This window comes from Zophobas morio, unplaced genomic scaffold (genome assembly GCF_036711695.1).
Source record: "Zophobas morio isolate AGI-343-1 ecotype UQ-CSIRO unplaced genomic scaffold, CSIRO_AGI_Zmor_V1 ptg000014l, whole genome shotgun sequence".
Classification (NCBI taxonomy): Eukaryota; Metazoa; Arthropoda; class Insecta; order Coleoptera; family Tenebrionidae; genus Zophobas; species Zophobas morio.
The window spans coordinates 23,586,278-23,606,203 of record NW_026972119.1 but is presented as its reverse complement, the minus strand read 5'-3'; the positions used below and the strand labels follow the sequence as shown (position 1 = coordinate 23,606,203).

Below are 19,926 nucleotides of genomic sequence, written 5' to 3'. Positions count from 1 at the left end.
TCTAATTTTATAGTTTCTGATTTCGTAATTTTTCAATAATAAAATTTTTTGTTTTTTAATTTTTCAATTTTTCCATTTTTATACGTTTACAATGTGGCAGTTATTCGATTTTTCTATTTTCCGGTTTTTCATTAATTCCATTTTTTGAATTTTCAGTTTTTCTATTTTTGTTTGACAGTTTTCGAATTTTACAATTTTTGAACATTTTTAAATTTTCGTTTTTACTGTTTTTCGATTTCTCGAGTTTTCGATTTTTCAATAAATCCACTTTCCGATTTTGTGTCTTAAATTTAAATTTCCAATTTTTCGTTTTTCCAATTACTCCATTTTTCGGTTTTTTAGTTTTTCGATTTTTATTTTGCAATTTTCGATTTCGCAATTTTTCGAATTTTTCAATGATTAGATTTTTTACTTTTCAATTTTTCGATTTTTCAATTTTTTGATTTTTTAAATATGCGATTTCAATATTTAAGTTTTTCGATTTTTATTTGACAATCCTTGAAAACGCAATTTTTTAGAATAGATTTATTCTTTTTCAATTTTTTGTATTTTAAGATTCCAAATTTCTAAATTTCTTAGTTTAAAATTTTTCTATTTTTCGACTTTCATTTTCAGTTATTTTTTCAGTTTTTAGTTATTTTTTGATTTTTTAGTATTCTATTTTTGATATTTTAGTTTTTCGGTTTTTACTTTGCAATCCTTGATTTTGCAATTTTTTCAGTGATTAGAATTTTTCGATTTTTCAATTTTTAAATTCTTCAATTCTTCGTTTTTTGATTTTTTGTTTTTTCAATAATTTAATTTTTCGATTTTTCGTTTAATCGATTTTTGTTTCTTAAATTTAAATTTTGGATTTTTCAATATTTCGAGTTTTAGTTTCTTGCTTTTTCAAATTTTGTTTCTTCAAGTTTTAGATTTTTTAATTGTACCAAAACACTTTTTCGACTTTTCAATTTCTAGTTTTTTTAATTTTTAGAGTTTTCGATTTTTCAATTATTCGATTTTCTAGTTTCTCGATTTTAAATTTTTGATTTTATAGTTTTTCAGTTTTTCTTTTCAATTTTTTAATTTTTACGGTTTCTATTTTGCATTTTTTGGATTTGACAATTTTTATGTTTTAATTTTTGGTTTCTCGATTTTTCAATTTGTCAGTTAAAATTTTCCAATTTTTTAATAATTCTTCAATTTTTTGACTTTTATTTTGTAGTTTCTGATTTCGTAATTTTTCAATGATTAAATTTTTTGTTTTTTAGTTTTTCAATTTTCCGATTTTTATAAGTTTACAATGTGGTAATTATTCGATTTTTCGATTTTTAAATTCTTCGATTTTTCATTAATTCCGTTTTTTGATTTTTCGGTTTTTCAAATTTTGTTTCACAATTTTCGGATTTTACAATTTTGAATATTTTTAAATTTTCGTTTTTACCGTTTTTCGAGTTCTAGATTTTTCAATTTTCCAAAAACTCCATTTTTCAATTTTTGTTTCTTAAATTTAAATTTTCGACTTTTCAATATTTCAAGTTTTAGTTTACCTGTTTTTCAAATTTGGTTTTTTCAATTTTTCGATTTTAATCTTTAGAATTTTTTAATTGTACTAAAACATATAGTAACATTTTTCAACTTTTAAATTTCTAATTTTTTAATTTTTGGAGTTTTCAGTTTAACAATTTTGTAATTTTTCAATTTCTCAATCACTCGATTTTCCAGTTTTTCGAAATTTTTGATTTTTCAATTTTTTAGTTTTTCGGTTTCTATTTTGCATTTTTTGGATTTTACAATTTTTATGTTTTCAGTTTTCGTTTTTTGGATTTTCCGATTTTTTAAATTACCAATTTTTAGTTTTTGATTTTCAATTTCTCGATATTTTAATTTCTCAATTAAAATTTTTCAATTTTTCAATAATACCTACTTCAGTTTTTTGACTTTTATTTTGCAGTTTCTGATTTCGTAATTTTTCAATGATTAAGTTTTTTGTTTTTTAATGTTTCAATTTTTCGATTGTTATGAGTTTACAATGTGGCAATTATTCGATTTTTCGATTTTCCGGTTTTTCATTAATTCCACTTTTTGATTTTTCAGTTTTTCTATTTTTGTTGGGCAATTTTCGAATTTTACGATTTTTGAATATTCAAAAATTTTCGTTTTTACTGTTTTTCGATTTCTCGAGTTTTCAATTTTTCAATAATTCCACTTTTCCTAAATTTAAATGTTCAATTTTTGAATATTTCGAGTTTTAGTTTCTGCCTTTTTAAATCTTGTTTCTTCAAATTTTCGATTTTTAACTCCAGAATTTCTTAATTTTTCCACGTTTCAATTAACACTTTTGGATATTTCAATTTTTAGATTTTTTAATTTTTAAAGTTTTTTGTTTTACAATTTTGTAATTTTTCGATTTCTCAATCACTGGATTTTCCAGTTTTTCGAAATTTTTTATTTTTCAATTTTTCAGTTTTTCGATTTGTTAGTATTTCCACTTTTCAATTTTTTTGTCTTTCGGTTTCTATTTTGCATTTTTTGCATTTTACGATTTTTGAAATCATCAATTGATAATTTTTTAATTTTCAATTTTTCGATTTTTCAATTTCTCAATTAGAATTTTTTAATTTTTCAATAATACTTCAATTTTTTGATTTTTATTTTGCAGTTTCTGATTTCATAATTTTTCGATGAATACATTTTTTGTTTTTTAATCTTTCAATTTTTCAATTTTTATGAGTTTACAATGTGACAATTATTCTATTTTTCCATTTTTAAATTCTTCGATTTTTCAATTTCAATTTTTCCATTTTCCGGTTTTTCATTTAATTCCATTTTTTGATTTTTCTGTTTTTCAATTTTTGTTTCGCAATTTTCGGATTTTACAATTTTTGAATATTTTTAAATTTTCGTTTTTACTGTTTTTCGATTACACGATTTTTCAATTTTTCAATAATTCCATTTTTCGATTTATGTTTCTTAAATTTAAATTTTCAATTTCTCAATATTTTGAGTTTTAGTTTCTCCCTTTTTCAAATTTTGGTTCTTCAATTTTTCGATTTTTAATCTTAGAATTTTTTAAATGTTTCAATGCTTTAAATTTTTGATTATTCAATTTCTAAATTTTTCAGTTTTTTGCGTTTTCATTGTTACAATTTTGCAATATTTCTATTTATCGATTTTCCAGCTTTTCGATTTTAAGTTTTTCAGTTTTTCGATTTAGAATTTTTCGATTTAGAATATTTCGATTTTTCAATTTTTGAAACTTTTCACATTTTCAGTCTTTTAATTTCTCAGTTTCAAAATTTTCAATTTTTCGTTTTTTAGTTTACAACTTTTCAATTCTTTAATAAATTATTTCAATTTTCAATTTTTCAACTTTTCAATTTTTCGATTTTTATAATTCTTATAATGTTGCAATTTTTAAATTCTCCAATTTTTCTCTTTTTTAATGTTTCGATTTTTCCGATTTTTCAATAATTTCATTTTTCAGTTTTTCAGTTCTTGGACTTTTGTTTTTCCATTTAAATTTTCGTTTCGAGTTTTAGTTTTTCCCCTTTTTCAAATCTCGTTTCTTCAATTGTTCGATTTTTAACTTTAAAATTTTATGTTTCAATTTTACAATTTTTAGATTTTTCAATTGTATTATTGTCAGTTTCTGAATTACCCAATTTTTCAATTTCCTAATTTAAAATTTTTCAATTTTTCGATCTTCAGGTTTTCAATTTTTCAGTTTTTAATTTTTAAATTCGACTCCTTAGTTTGTCGAATATTTTAGTTTGCAATTTTTGATTTCGAATTTTTTCGATTTGGAATGTTTCGAATTTTTCAATGATTACATTTTTTAGTTTTCAATTCTTCAATGTTTAAACTCTTCACATTTTCAGTCTTTTAATTTCTCAGTTTCAAAATTTTCAATTTTTCGCTTTTTAGTTTGCAATTTTTCAATTTTTGTTTCTTTAATTCTTATTCCATTTTTTCCATTTTTCAGTTTTTTCGATTCTTATTTTGCAATCCTTGATTTCGCAAATTTTCAGTGAATAGATTTTTTGCTTTTGAATTTTTCAACTTTTCAATTTTTATAATTGTGCAATGTTGTAATTTTTCGATTTTTCATTTTTTAAATATTTCAATTTTTTCGTTTTTAAATTTTTGAGTTTTCCGAATTTTCAATAATTCCAATTTTCGATTTTTCAATTTTTGTTTTTGTTTTGGTTTTCGATTAAGAATTTTTCTAAAATTTTCGAATTTTTCAATGATAGTTTTTTCGATTTTTCAGTTTTTGGAATTTTTACTTTTACAATTTTGTATTTTTTTTTATTTTCGAATCACCCGATTTTTCAATTTCTGGATATACAATTATTTGATTTTTCAATTTTTAGTTTTTCAACTTTCCAATTTTTCGTTTTTCCAATTACATACTCCATTTTTTAGTTTTTTTAGTTTTTCGATTTTTATTTTGCAATTTTTGATTTCGCAATTTTTCGAATTTTTCAATGATTAGATTTTTCCTTTTCAATTTTTCGATTTTTCAATTTTTTGATTTTTTAAATATGCCTTTTCAATATTTAAGTTTTTCGATTTTTATTTTACAATCCTTGAAAATGCAATTTTTTAGAATAGATTTAATCTTTTTCAATTTTTTGTATTTTATGATTCCAAATTTCTAAATTTCTTAGTTTAAAATTTTTCAATTTTTCGACTTTCAGTTTTCAGTTATTTTTTCAGTTTTCAGTTATTTTTTGATTTTTTAGTGTTCTATTTTTGATATTTTAGTTTTTCGGTTTTTACTTTGCAATCCTTGATTTTGCAATTTTTTCAGTGATTAGAATTTTTCGATTTTTCAATTTTTAAATTCTTCAATTCTACGTTTTTTGATTTTTTGTTTTTTCAATAATTTAATTTTTCGATTTTTCGTTTAATCGATTTTTGTTTCTTAAATTTAAATTTTGGATTTTTCAATACTTCGAGTTTTAGTTTCTCGCTTTTTCAAATTTTGTTTCTTCAAGTTTTAGATTTTTTAATTGTACCAAAACACTTTTTCGACTTTTCAATTTCTAGTTTTTTTAATTTTTAGAGTTTTCGATTTTTCAATTATTCGATTTTCTAGTTTCTCGATTTAAAATTTTTGATTTTATAATTTTTCAGTTTTTCTTTTCAATTTTTTAATTTTTACGGTTTCTATTTTGCATTTTTTGGATTTGACAATTTTTATGTTTTAATTTTTGGTTTCTCGATTTTTCAATTTGTCAGTTAAAATTTTCCAATTTTTTAATAATTCTTCAATTTTTTGACTTTTATTTTGTAGTTTCTGATTTCGTAATTTTTCAATGATTAAATTTTTTGTTTTTTAGTTTTTCAATTTTCCGATTTTTATAAGTTTACAATGTGGTAATTATTCGATTTTTCGATTTTTAAATTCTTCGATTTTTCATTAATTCCGTTTTTTGATTTTTCGGTTTTTTAAATTTTCTTTCACAATTTTTGGATTTTACAATTTTGAATATTTTTAAATTTTCGTTTTTACCGTTTTTCGAGTTCTAGATTTTTCAATTTTTCAAAAACTCCATTTTTCAATTTTTGTTTCTTAAATTTAAATTTTCGACTTTTCAATATTTCAAGTTTTAGTTTCCCTGTTTTTCAAATTTTGTTTCTTCAATTTTTCGATTTTTATTTTTAGAATTTTTTAATTGTACTAAAACGTAATAACATTTTTCGACTTTTCAATTTCTAATTTTTTAATTTTTGGAGTTTTCAGTTTAACAATTTTGTAATTTTTCGATTTCTCAATCACTCGATTTTCCGGTTTTTCGAAATTTTTGATTTTTCGGTTTCTATTTTGCAGTTTTGGATTTTACAATTTTTATGTTTTAAATTTTCGTTTTTTCGATTTTCTGATTTTTTAAATTACCAATTTTTAGTTTTTAATTTTCAGTTTTTCGATATTTAAATTTCTCAACTAAAATTTTTCAATTTTTCAATAATACATACTTCAATTTTTTTACTTTTATTTTGCAATTTCTGATTTCGTAATTTTTCAATGATTAAATTTTTTGTTTTTTAATTTTTCAATTTTTCGATTTCTTTGAGTTCACAATGTGGCAATTATTCGATTTTTCCATTTTTTCATTAATTCCATTTTTTGATTTTTCAGTTTTGCTATTTTTACTGTTTTTCGATTTCTCGAGTTTTCAATTTTTCAATATATTGAGTTTTAGTTTCTCCATTTTTCAAATTTTGTTTCTTCAAATTTTCGATTTTTAACTTCAGAAGTTTTTAATTTTTCTATGTTTCAATGTAATACTTTTGGATTCTTCAGTTTTTAGATTTTTTAATTTGTACAGTTTTTAGTTTTACAATTTTGTAATTTTTCCATTTCTCAATCACTCTATTTTTCGAACGTTCACTAAAATTTTTTGTTTTTTCAGTTTCCAAACTTAAATTGTTTAATTTTTCAATAATCCTTAAGTATTTTGATATTTTTTTTCCAGCTTTTGATTTTTAGTTTTTCTATTTTCCGATTTTTCAATATTTTGCAATTTTTTGATTTTATGAATTTTGGATATATGTATTTCAAATTTTCGGTTTTTCAATTTTTCAATTGACCCATTTTCAGTTTTTCGATTTTGCAGTTTTTCGATTTTTAAATTTTACAATTATGCAATTTTTCGATTTTCAAGTTTTTAAAATTAAAAAAAAATATTCAAACTAAAATTTTAAAAAATTATAAAATCGAAAAACTGAAAAGCTATTAAACGAAAGACGGAATAATTGAAAAATCGGACCCTAAAAAACTGAGAAATCGTAAAATCAAAAATAAACATGATAAAGCAATAATAATCGAATTTGTGCCAATTTGAATTTGGCGCTGGTTGTAATAGGTTGGCACCCATTTTTTTTTTCAATTGTTTCTCCTATTCAAGCAATCACTACTTTTTCCGTATAACTTGGCCTTATTACCAAAAAACTGGTTAGAATAGGTTAGAAAACTGGATAATAACAGGTCATGATCCTGAAATTCGATTCTAATTTAAACAGTTCTTCCTTTGAAAACTTGTTTCTGCATCTAGGCAGATAAATTCTGAGCTATTCTCCCCAATATATATTTTATCCAGTTATTTATAAAGACTTCCATAAAGCCCAATTTTATCCCCATTTAAGTCAAAGTGACACCTGTCACCGTACAATGCTCCAAATCCCCTCACCGCTCCCATGGGTCTCTCTATCTCCGGCTTATTCCACAAACTCTTCTCCAAGAAGCAACTGCGCATCCTCATGGTGGGCCTCGACGGCGCCGGCAAAACCACCATCCTCTACAAACTGAAATTCGGCCAAGTCGTCACCACCATCCCCACCATCGGCTTCAACGTGGAGATGGTCGAGTACAAGAACATCACCTTCACCGTCTGGGACGTGGGCGGCCAGGACAAACTGCGCCGCCTCTGGCGACACTACTTCCAGCACACCCAGGGCATCATCTTCGTCGTGGACACCAGCGACCGCGAGCGCATCGACGAGGCCGGCAAGGAGCTGCAGAACCTCATGGTGGAGTACGAGCTCCAGAGCGCAGTCCTGCTCGTCCTGGCCAACAAGCAGGACCTGCCGGTGTCCATGACGGCGGCGGAGATCGCCGAGAGGTTGCAGCTCGACGGCTTACGAGGGCGCAAGTGGCACATTCAGGGCATTTGCGCGCTCAAGGGCAATGGGTTGTACGAGGGGTTCGAATGGCTGTCGCGGGAGTTGCTTTAGTTGCTTTAGGGGTTGTTATCGGCTGCTGCTCGAGGTCGTTGCGGGAGGGTGGTCGGGGGTGGCTACTTACCTTAAGAGTCTTGTTATGTAGTCGGGCCAGTTGTCGGGGAACATGACGAGGAAAAATCCTACGGCGATCAAGATCATCCCTGCCAGTTTCATCCCTTCGAAGTTAGCACCATATAACACTACGTCCAGTGCTAGAAACAGTCGAGTGTACTTAACGTGTTTAGCGGCAATAAATCTAATTTATGGGTGTTATTTTACGAGGGTTTGGTGTCAATGTTACCATAATGTGAGTGAGAGGCATTTTTGGGTGGATGATGATATTTGTTTTTAAAGAGAAGGTAAATAATAATAATGGAGATTAAAAAAAAACTTGTAAATTTATTCAATTTTGAAAAACGGGTGTGTCAATTCATGAAAATTTCGAAAACAGTTAAATTTTTCGTTAAAATTTTTGTTTCTTTGTTTTGAAAAATGTCAAAAAAGAGTACATTTTTATGAAATTCTAGCACATTAAAAATTTGAAATGTAATATAAGTAATGTAATGAACAGAAAAACAGAGAACTCATCCGACAACATTGTTTAGGGAGATATTTGGTGCCAAGTCTTCTGTAAAAAAAATTGGGGTTAGGATGATTATGATTTTTATTCAAAACACGTTGTTTTTGTTTATTTTATTTTGACATTTTTGTTCTGAACTTTCAAATTTCAAGTTTTTTGTATTACCAACTTGGCAGTGCAAAAATAAGCCCTAAAGGAGTTATATTTGGTACCAACTGAATTCATTGATGATGTTTTTTTAATTTTTCAATAGTCCCTACAAGAAAAATGTAAAAAAACTACATTTCTTTGAAAATCCAGCATATTTAAAAATTTGAAGTGACAATCTAGATATGGATATCCCAGATATTTTAGAGTTTCCATGTTTTCTGGATTTTCTGAATTTTCTGGATCTCTGGATTTTTTGGATGTCTTTTAATTTGTTGAATTTTTCTGATTTTTTGATTTTTTCATTTGAATTTTTTGCAATTTTTGAATTTTCTGGACTTTCTAGATTTTCCAGATTTCTCCGATTTTCTAGATTTTCAAAATTTTACAGATTTTTCAGATTTTCTGTATTTTCCATATTTCCTCGATTTTTAAGATTTTCCAGATTTTTCAGAGATTTTTTAAATTTTGTGGATTTTCTAGATTTTTTTATTTTCTGGTTTTTCAAGATTTTCCAGATTGACAGATTCCCTGGATTATCTGGTTATTCCAGATTTTCCAGAATTGTCAGATTTTCTGGATTTTCCAAATTTTCTAAATTTTCCAAATTTTCCAAATTTTCTGGATTTTCTGAATTTTCTGGATTTCTGGGTTTTTTGGATTTATTTTAATTTGTTGAATTTTTCTAATTTTTCGATTTTTGGATTTTCCGTATTTGCTACATTTTCTTATTTTTTTCAATTTTTTTTATTTTGTTGGCTTTTTTAAATTTTTCAGATTTTTTTTTTGATTTTTTGATGTTTTCATTTAGATTTTCTGCAATTCTTGAATTTTCTGGACTTTCTAGATTTTCCAGATTTTTTGGATTTTCTAGATTTTCAAGATTTTGCACATTTTCTATATTTTCCAGATTTCCTAAATTTTCCAGATGTTTCAGTTTTGACAGATTTTCAAAGTTTTCCGGATGTTCCAGATTTTTAAAATTTTCTGTTTTTTCAAGATTTTCCAAATTTGACAGATTTGCCAGATTCCTTGGATTATCTGAATATTCCAGATTTTCCAGATTTGCCAGATTTTCTGGATTTTCCAAATTTTCTAAATTTTCCAAATTTTCTGGATTTTCCAGATTTTTTAGAGTTTCCATGTTTTCTGGATTTTCTGAATTTTCTGGATTTCTGTATTTTTTGGATTTTCTTTAATTTGGTGAATTTTTCTAATTTTTCGATTTTTGGATTTTCCGTATTTGGTAGATTTTCTTATTTTTTTCGATTTTTTTTTATTTAGTTCGCTTTTTTAAAGTTTTTCAGATTTTCTGTACTTTCCAGATTTCCTAAATTTTCCAGATGTTTCAGATTTGACAGATTTTCAGTTTTCCGGATTTTCCAGAATTTTCAGGTTTTCTGTATTTTCCAGATTTTTCAGATTGGCCAGATTTTTTAAATTTTCTGGATTTTCTGAATTTTTTGGGATTTCTTCGATTTTTTTGAATTTTCTGGTTTTTCAAAATTTTCCAGATTGGCAGATTCCCTAGATTATCTGGATACTCCAGATTTTCCAGATTTGCCAAATTTTCTGAATTTTCTGAATTAAAATTTTTTTTTTAATTTGTTGAATTTTTCTAATTTTTCGATATTTGAATTTTCCGTATTTTCTAGATTTTCTTAATTTTTTCGAATTTTTTTATTTTGTTGGCTTTTGTAAAATTTTTCAGAATTTTTTTGGTTTTTTGATTTTTTCATTTGGATTTTTTACAATTTTTGAATTTTCTGGACTTTCTAGATTTACCAGATTTTACAAATTGTCTGTATTTTCCAGATTTCCCAAATTTTCAAGATGTTTCAGATTTGCCAGATTTTTTAAATTTTCTGGATTTTCTAATTTTCTGGGTTTCCTAGATTTTCTGAATTTGCTGGATTTCTAGATTTTCTAGATGTTTCTGTATTTCCTGAATTTGCTGGATTTCTGGATTTTCTGGATTTTCCACGTTTTTCAGATTTTCTGTATTTTTCTGATTTTCCAGATATTCCGGATTTTCTGGATTTTCTGTGGTTTTCGATTTTGTTGGATTTTTTGGATTATTTAAATTTTTTCGATTGTTTCGATTTTTTGATTTTTTTTAGATTTTTTGATTTTTTTGGATTTTTTGATTTTTTTGGATTTTTTTATTTTTTTGGATTTTGTGTTTTTTTTGGAATTCTTGATTTTTTTGGATTCGTTAGAATTTTCCAAATTTTCCAGATTTTCTGGATTTTCTGGATCCTCTGAATATTCCATATTTTACAGATTTTTCAGATTCTCTGATTTTCCAAATTTTCTGGATTTTCTGAATTTCCTGAATTTTTTGATTTTCTGGATTTTCCAGATTTTCCAGATTTTCTGGATTTTCTGGATCCTCTGAGTATTCCATATTTTACAGATTTTTCAGATTTTCTGAATTTCCATATTTTCTGGATTTCCTAAATTTCCTGAATTTTCCAAATTGTCCAGATTTTCTGAATCTTCTGAATTTTCCACATTTTCCAGATTTTTCAGAGTTTCTGAATTTCCAAATTTTCTGGATTTTCTGAATTTCCTGAATTTTCCAAATTGTCCAGATTTTCCGAATTTTCTAGATTTTTCAAATATCCCCGATTTTGGGGATTTTCCAAATTGTGTGGATTTTCCAGATTCTGTAGATTTTTCTAATTTTCTGGATTTTCTCGATCTTCTGAATTTTCCACATTTTCCAGATTTTCTGATTTTTAAAGTTTTCTGGATTTTCCAGATTTTCGGTATTTTCCAGATTTTCTGGATTTTCCAGATTTTCTGGGTTTTCTAGATTTTTTTAATATGCTGCATTCCTAGATTTTCTGGATTCCAGGATTATCTGGATTTTCAGAATTTTCTGGGTTTTTCATATTTTTCAGATTTTCCAGATTTTCTGGATTTTCCAAATTTTTCAGATTTTCTGCATTTTTCAAATTTTCCAGATTTTCCGGATTTTTTGTGGTTTTTCGATTTTTTGGATTTTTTGGATTTCTCGCATTTATTAAAATTTTTTCGATTCTTTCGGTTTTTTGATTTTTTTTTGGATTTTTTGTTTTTTTCGAATTTAAATTTTTTTTTGGTTTTTGGAATATTTTGGGTTTGATTAAATTTTTTGGATTTGTTTGGATGTTATGGATTTTCCAAATTTTCCAGATTTTCTGGATTTTCTAGATTCATTAGATTTTCCAAATTTTCTGGTTTTCTGCATTTTCTGAATTTCCTGAATTTTTGGACTTTCTGGATTTTCCAGATTTTCTGAATCTTCTGAATTTTCCATTTTCCAGATTTTCTGATTTTCCAGATTTTCCAGATTTTCTGAATCTTCTGAATTTTCCACATTTTCCAGATTTTTCTGATTTTCTGAAATTCCAAATTTTCTGGATTTTCAGAATTTCCCGAATTTTTGGATTTTCTGGATTTTCCAGATATTCCGGATCTTCTGGATTTTCTAGGTTTTCCCTTTTTTTTTGGATTTTTTGTTTTTTTTTAATTTTTGATTTTCTTTAGATTTTTGGAATATTTTGGATTCGATTAAATTTTTTGGATTTGTTTAGATTTTCTGGATTTGTTTGTAGTTTGAAAGAATCTCAGGAAGCCTTTATGTGTGGATTTTGAAGTAGTTTGAAAGAATCCCGGGTAAACTTTGTCTCTGGTTTTTGAAGTATTAGCTTGAAAGAATCCTAAGGATCTTTATTTTGTTTTAGAACTAATTTGAAGGAATCTCGGGAACCCTTTGTGTTTGGTTTTTGAAAAAGTTTTGAAAGAATCTCAGGGATCCCTGTCGTGTTTTTGAAGTAATTTGAAAGAATCTTCTGGTTTTTGAAGTAGTTTTGAAAGAATCTCGGGACCACTTTGGTTTCGGTTTTGAATTAGGTTGAAAGAATCTCGGGAACCTTATCTCTGGTTTTTGAAGTAGTTTAAAAGAATCTTAGGGATCGTTTGTCTTGTTTTTGAAGTATTTTGAAAAAATCTCGGGGACCCATTGTATCTAGTCTTTAAAGTACTCAGTTTGAAAGAACCTCGAGGCTTTGTTTTCGAAGTAGTTTCGCAGATTGGGCACCTTTTGTGTCATATTTTTGAAGTGGTTTGAATGAATTTCGGGGACCTTTTTCTTGTTTTTGAAATAATTTCAAAGAATCTATCTCGAGCGTCCCTTGTGTCTAGTTTTTGAAAAAGTCTGCAGGAATCTTGAGGACCTCTTTTGTTTAATTTTTGAAGTATTTAGTTTAAAAATATCTTGGGACTCCCTATGTTGTTTTTGAAATAATTTGAAAGAACCTCAGGTACGCGTTGTGTTTCAAAATCTCCAGAGCAACCTCATTTTGAGAAATTTCATTACTTTAGGACAGATCTACATCAGAGAATTGTTTTTTTTTTGGGAAAATTTTGGAAGATTCAAAATTTAAAATGAAATTCGAGGAGACAAAAATAGATTTCTCACAGCGGAAATTGCTTGACGAAAAATCTTCAAGAATAGTCTTTTCTACATTATCTTAATGGTATAGAAACCGTGAAATAAGATTAAAGGGCGAAGAAGAAAAATCCATTTCGTGACTTTTGCCGCCTCGTTATGATGGTTGATGTTACTAGTTGCCTGTCACAAGAGTCAATCGTTCCCTGGATTATCTGGATACTACAGATTTTCCAGATTTGCCAAATTTTCTGGATTTTCTGAATTTAAATTTTTTTTTTAATTTGTTGAATTTTTCTAATTTTTCGATATTTGGATTTTCCGTATTTTCTAGATTTTCTTAATTTTTTCGATTTTTTTATTTTGTTGGCTTTTGTAAAATTTTTCAGATTTTTTTTGGTTTTTTGATTTTTTCATTTTTTACAATTTTGAATTTTCTGGACTTTCTAGATTTTCCAGATTGTATTTTCCAGATTTCCCAAATTTTCAAGATGTTTCAGATATGTCAAATTTTTTAAATTTTCTGGATTTTCTAGATTTTCTGGGTTTCCTAGATTTTCTGAATTTGCTGGATTCCTGGATTATCTGAATTTTCCGAATTTTCTAGGTTTTCAACATTTTTCAGATTTTCTGGATTTTCTAGATGTTTCTGTATTTTCTGAATTTGCTCGATTTCTGGATTTGCTGGATTTTCCAAGTTTTTCAGATTTTCTGTATGTTTCTGATTTTCCAGAGATTCCGGTTTTTCTGAATTTTCTGTGGTTTTCGATTTTGTTGGATTTTTTGATTTTTTTGGATTTTTTGTTTTTTTGGAATTTTTGATTTTCTTGGCTTTGCTAGGATTTTCCAAATTTTCCAGATTTTCTGGATTTTCTGGATCTTCTGAATTTTCCACATTTTCCAGATTTTTCAGATTTTATGATTTTCCAAATTTTCTGGATTTTCTGAATTTCCTGAATTTTTGGATTTTCCAGATTTTCCAGATTTTGTGAATCTTCTGAATTTTTCACATTTTCCAGATTTTTCAGATTTTCTGAATTTCCAAATTTTCTGGATTTTCTGAATTTCATGAATTTTCCAAATTGTCCAGATTTTCTGAGTTTTCTATATTTTTCAAATACGCCCGATTTTGGGGATTTTCCAGATTCTGTGGATTTTCCAGATCCTGTAGATTATCCAGATTTTCAGGATTTTCTGGATCTTCTGAATTTTCCTCATTTTCCAGACTTTCTGATTTTTAAAGTTTTCTGGATTTTCCAGATTTTCTGTATTTTCCAGGTTTTCTGGATTTTCCAGATTTTCTGGGTTTTCTAGATTTTCTGAATATGCTGGATTCCTAGATTTTATGGATTCCAGGATTATCTGGATTTTCAGAATTTTCTGGGTTTTTCAGATTTTTCAGATTTTCTGTATTTTTCAGATATTCTGGTTTCCAGATTTTCTGGATTTTCCAAATTTTTCAGATTTTCTGAATTTTTTGTGGTTTTTCGATTTTTTGGATTTTTTGGATTTCTCGAATTTATTAAAATTTTTTCGATTCTTTCGGTTTTTTGATTTTTTTTTGGATTTTTTGTTTTTTTTGGAATTTAAATTTTTTTTGGTTTTTGGAATATTTTGGGTTTGATTAAATTTTTTGGATTTGTTTGGATGTTATGGATTTTCAAATTTTCCAGATTTTCTGGATTTTCTAGATTCATTAGATTTTCCAAATTTTCTGGTTTTCTGGGTCTTGTGAATTTTCCACATTTTCCAGATTTTTCAGATTTTATGAATTTCCAAATTTTCTGCATTTTCTGAATTTCCTGAATTTTTGGACTTTCTGGATTTTCCAGATTTTCTGAATCTTCTGAATTTTCCATTTTCCAGATTTTCTGATGTGCCAGATTTTCCAGATTTTCTGAATCTTCTGAATTTTCCACATTTTCCAGATTTTTCTGATTTTCTGAAATTCCAAATTTTCTGGATTTTCAGAATTTCCCGAATTTTTGGATTTTCTGGATTTTCCAGATATTCCGGATCTTCTGGATTTTCTAGGTTTTCCCTTTTTTTTTTGGATTTTTTTTTTTAATTTTTGATTTTCTTTAGATTTTTGGAATATTTTGGATTCGATTAAATTTTTTGGATTTGTTTAGATTTTCTGGATTTGTTTGTAGTTTGAAAGAATCTCAGGAAGCCCTTATGTGTGGGTTTTCAAGTAGTTTGAAAGAATCCCGGGTAAACAGAATCTCAGGAGCCCCTTGTGTGTGGTTTTTGAAGCAGTTTGAAAGAATCTCAGGTAAACTTTGTCTCTGGTTTTTGAAGTATTAGCTTGAAAGAATCCTAAGGATCTTTATTTTGTTTTAGAACTAATTTGAAGGAATCTCGGGAACCCTTTGTGTTTGGTTTTTGAAAAAATTTTGAAAGAATCTCGGAAACTCCTTGTCTTTTCTTTTTGAAGTAGTATGAAAAAACCTTGGGGAATATTTGTCTATGGTTTTTGAAGCAATTTGAAAGAATCTCGGGAACCCCTTGTGTCTGGTTTTTCAAGTAGTTTTGAAAGAATCTCGAAACCCCTTTTGTTTCGGTTTTGAATTAGCTTGAAAGAATCTCGGGAACCTTGTCTCTGGTTTTTGAAGTAGTTTTTAAAAGAATCTTAGGGATCCCTTATTTCGTTTTAGAAGTAATTTGAAAGAATCTTGGGAACCGCTTTTTTATTTTTTCAAGTATTTTGAAAGAATCCTAGAGATCTTTTGTTGTTGTTTTGTTTTTGAAATTATTTGAAAGAATCTCGGAAACTCCTTGGTTCTGGTTTCTGATATTGTTAGAAGAATTCCATTTAATAAAGAAGAAACATAGAAACTGCGGTCAATAAATACAATTTTCAAAAATATAGAAGTTTCAAAATTTCCAAAGCAACCTCATTTTGAGAAATTTCATTAATTTAAGGCAGGTCGACATTAGATTTTTTTTGGGGAAAATTTTGGAAGATTCAAAATTTATAATGAAATTCGAGAAGACAAAAATAGATAACAACATTTGGACCTCAGAGTGGAAGTTGTTGTTCTTCAAGAATATTCTTTTCCCGATTATCTTAATGGTGTAGAAAGATTAAAGAGTCAAGAAGGAAAATCGCAAGAGTCATCATAACCTAACTTTCGTAACCTTTTTTCTGTGCTAACTAGGCAACCAATAATTCATCTCTAATAATGGATTCTTATAAAAAGTACAATGACAGATTTTCCAAAAGCCGTGATGTCTTGTCTTTGAAGTAGGTAATTCAAATGATTTTCGGTGATCGTTATTGTTTCTGAAGTAATTAGTAAAAATATGTAGGTATATTTGTCAAATAAATGTAAGTCCTGGTTAAAAAAAAACTTAGAAAATATGAAACTGTGAGCATATATGAGTTGTGAGATATTAATGAGTTCCTTGAGAGCACAAAACACACAAAATAATTATTATTAGCCAATTATCACTAACACAATACCGTTAAATAATTACTAATTTCTTACCCGCGGATACAGGAACTGACGTTATCAACCCCAACGTGATGAACAAGTCGTAGGTGAGGGCAATACCAAAGTTGGTCAATAAATTGGCAACTGAAATAAAAAAAAATACACTACTAAAAAATAAACGAAACAAAGCCTTGGCCGTTCCATAGAACATCACAAAGATTTAATTAAAACCTAATTCAACCCAAATTACTTGTGCGAGAAAGCGGGGTATGAAACGAAATTGCGATATTTTATTTAAAAGTTCATTAAGTATAGTCGCATTGTCAAAGCACTCAAAGCAAACATGCTTCGACTATACATGAATAAAGTATGTATGCTGCAGTCGTGAAAATTTTCTACTCCGTTGAAAATAATCCACCTAACAAGTATTAATGTTCCTGTTGACTAAGCATCCAGCAAATTTCCCCCAACAGCCAACATCAAAGTATACGCATTTCCATTATTTGCATATCTTCGCTAAATGGCAGGAAAGCCCATAAACGAGCCGAAAACATACAGGACTCTTAAAGAGAAGGAACAAAGCGCTAGCGAAAAGCCACGACTCGGATGATAAATGATTATTAGAGCCGTCATCTCAAAGGTCGACTACGGCTCCCTCGGTTGCTATTCTTTCTTCAAATTTATTCCGCAATTTCCTACATTCGCCGAATTCTTGCATTATAAATTGAGCCATGTTTCATAAAACGAACGCACAAAGCAAAAAAAATCGTTCAGTCTTTCGTTATTAGCCCAGAACAGTACTTCCAGCATAATTTTTACTGAGTGCTTGCATTCCCTGTTCACCCCTTAACGCAACTTCCCTTTCACGCCAGTATTACGTCTTCCGCTGGAGGAAAGCAGAAAGGATGGCTGGAAGGGGCTTTTCGCTGTTTAAAATGAGCGAACGCTTCGCCTAAGACCCAGTTTTTTACTTAAATGGTGAATTTTTGACGAATAAAAACTTGAGTCTGAATCTCATTTAAATTTAATTTCATAAATAAAACTAAATTGACTCGCTTACCTAGAAAAAGAGAGCTGGCGGTGAGCAACGCAGGCCAGGGTAGTTTGTCCCAGTGCATGCTTTCCACCCCCGTTAGAAACAACCCCAAGCTCAGCGGCCAGAGTAATGCGGCGTTGACCATTCCTATGAGGGAGAAGAAGAAAGATACTTGTCCGAAGGTGGCGTCGCCGATCACTTTCTTGAACAGGACTTTGTAAACCGCCGACGCTGCTGCCGAAGATGTTGCCAGCACGACGCCGCCTAAAGTGGGGCTTCCGGTGATTCCATCCATGTAAGCTAGGAGGGCTACTCCTGTATCGCAAATAATCACAGCCATTATCTGCAAGAAATACGATATAATGGGGTTGTGGATGGCACCTCTGGGAGAAGAAAAAGAGCGAACATTTGTCAAGAAGATGATAAAATGTCGGTGTTGCTGGCAGAATTCTAAATGGCGGAGGGAGGAGGCTGTAGTTTTAGTCTAATGGTTATATTTTTATACCGTACGGTTGTATTGTATAACGACCTTTTACAATTTAATTTTGAAATCTTGCAAACGTTTTAAGATTAATTAAAATTTATAAAAGTGACATAGTCCGGAAATTGTGGTTTATGAATTCGTGTTAAATTTTTAATCTAGGCATCGAGAATTTGAGAAAAAAAAAAATAAAATTGTAGATATTTATATATACAATTTTATATATCGACAATTTTTCCATTTCTCAATTTTTCAAATTTTTTATTTTTCATCTTTTCGATTTCTCGATTTTTTCAATTTTTCAATTTCTGTAATTTCCCGATTAATCGAGTTTTTGGTTTTTTTTACTTTTCGACTTTCCGACTTCCCGATTTTCCGATTTTTTAGTTTTTCAATTATTCAAGTTTATGATTTTCAAGTTTTTCCATTTCTCAATTTACCGATCTTTGAGTTTTGGGATTTTTCAATACATATTTTGATTCTTTGACATTTCGACTTTTCGATTTTTCGATTTCTCAATGCCTCGATTAATCGAGATTTTGGTTTTTTGACTTTTCGATTTCTCGACTTCTCGATTTTTCAGTTTTTCAACCCTTCAAGTTTTCGATTGTTCAATTTTTTTATTTTTCGATTTTTCGATTTTTATAATTTTCAATTTTTGGATTTCGATTCTTCCATTGTATTTCGATTCTCCAATTTTTGATATCAATTTTGGGATTTTTCAATATTTCAATTCCTAGATTTTTCGACTTTTTGTTTTTTCGATTTTTCAGTTTTTTAATTTGTAAATTTTAGATCGTTTTTTTTTATTTTTCCGATTTTTTTGATCTTTAGATCTCTGAATTTTTCAATTTTTTGATTCTTCAATTTTTCTTCGACTTTTCAATTTTTCGATATTCGCTTTTGGGTTTTTTTAACCTTTCGATTCTTCCGTTCTGCAATGTTTCTATTTTTCAATTTTTTGATGTTACGATTTCTCGATACTTTCGATTTTTCGACTTCTCAATTTTAGATTTTTCGGTTTTTCAATTTTCTGATTTTTACAATTCTTCATTCTTACATTCTTTAGTTTTTTGAATTTTAAATTTCTGGATTTTTCAGTTTTCGATTTTTCGATTTTGGGAAATTTCGATTTCTCGATTTTTTGATGTCTCGAATTTTCGATGTTGAAGTTCTCGATTTTTTGACGTTTCGTTACCTAATGTTTTGGTTTTTCAATTTTTCGAAGTTTCAATTTTAGGATTTTCAGTTGTTTGATTTTTCAATATTTTGATTTTTCAGTTTTTCAATTCTTCAATTTTTCGATTTTTTGACTTTTCAGTTTCTTTCCCATTTTTCAATTGTTTTTCGATTTTTCAATTTTTCGATGTCAGTTCTAGGATTTTTCAATATTTCAATTCTTAGATATTTCAAATTTTATATTTTTCGATTTTTCAGTTTTTTAATTTGTAAATTTTAAATCGTATTTTTTTTATTTTTTCGAGTGTTTTGATGTTTAGATTCCTCGATTTTTAAATTTTTTTCGTTCTTCAATTCTTTTTCGATTTTTCACTTTTTCGATATTTCGCTTTTGGGATTTTTCACTATTTCCATTCTTGGCTTTTTCGATTTCCCGATTTTTTAGTTTGTTTCAGTTTTGGGATTTTTTTCAATATTTTGATTCTTTGATATTTGGACTTTTGGATTTTTACATTTTTCATTTTTTCAATCCTTCAATTTTTCATTTTTTCGACTTTTCAGTTTTTTTCGATTCTTCAATTGTTCTTCGATTTTTCAATTTTTCGATGTCAATTTTGGGATTTTTCAATATTTGGATTCGTGGTTTTTCCAATTTTCAATTTTTCAGTTTTGGTTTTTCGATTGCTCGTTTTTTCGATTTATCGAATATTTTTTTGTTAAAAATCTTTTAATATTTCAATTTTTGAATTTTTCAATTTGTCTATTTTTCGGTTTTTTGGTTTCTCGATTTTTCGATTTCTCGATTTCTCGATCTTGTGATGTCTCGATGTTTCAGTTTTCAAATTTTTCGATATTTCCACTTTCGATGTTCCGATTTTCAATTTTATCCAATTTTCCAATTTTTCGTCATTTTAG

General features: G+C 27.8%; 2 protein-coding genes across 6 annotated transcripts in view; one reads left to right on the top strand and one right to left on the bottom strand.

Moving 5' to 3' along the window:
- The window catches only part of LOC135128674 (uncharacterized protein), a 94,422-nt gene that overhangs the window by 20,569 nt on the left and 53,927 nt on the right, over nucleotides 1-19,926 (bottom strand). For all 5 annotated transcript variants that reach the window (XM_064055677.1, XM_064055676.1, XM_064055681.1 and 2 more), the window contains 3 exons: nucleotides 17,376-17,694; nucleotides 16,370-16,459; nucleotides 7,796-7,925 (listed from right to left, as the gene is read on the bottom strand). In XM_064055677.1, the coding sequence (XP_063911747.1) occupies nucleotides 7,796-7,925; nucleotides 16,370-16,459; nucleotides 17,376-17,694 (539 nt within the window). The remainder of the gene's footprint in view (nucleotides 1-7,795; nucleotides 7,926-16,369; nucleotides 16,460-17,375; nucleotides 17,695-19,926) is intronic.
- Nucleotides 7,098-7,991, top strand: LOC135128676 (ADP-ribosylation factor 2-like). Its single transcript, XM_064055684.1, has one exon. It carries the CDS (start codon nucleotides 7,189-7,191, stop codon nucleotides 7,723-7,725), a length of 537 nt encoding a protein of 178 aa, XP_063911754.1. The 5' UTR covers nucleotides 7,098-7,188; the 3' UTR covers nucleotides 7,726-7,991.

Coding starts and splice junctions, on each gene's coding strand:
- LOC135128676 (XM_064055684.1), top strand. CDS start 7,189: ATGGGTCTCTCTATCTCCGGCTTATTCCACAAACTCTTCTCCAAGAAG.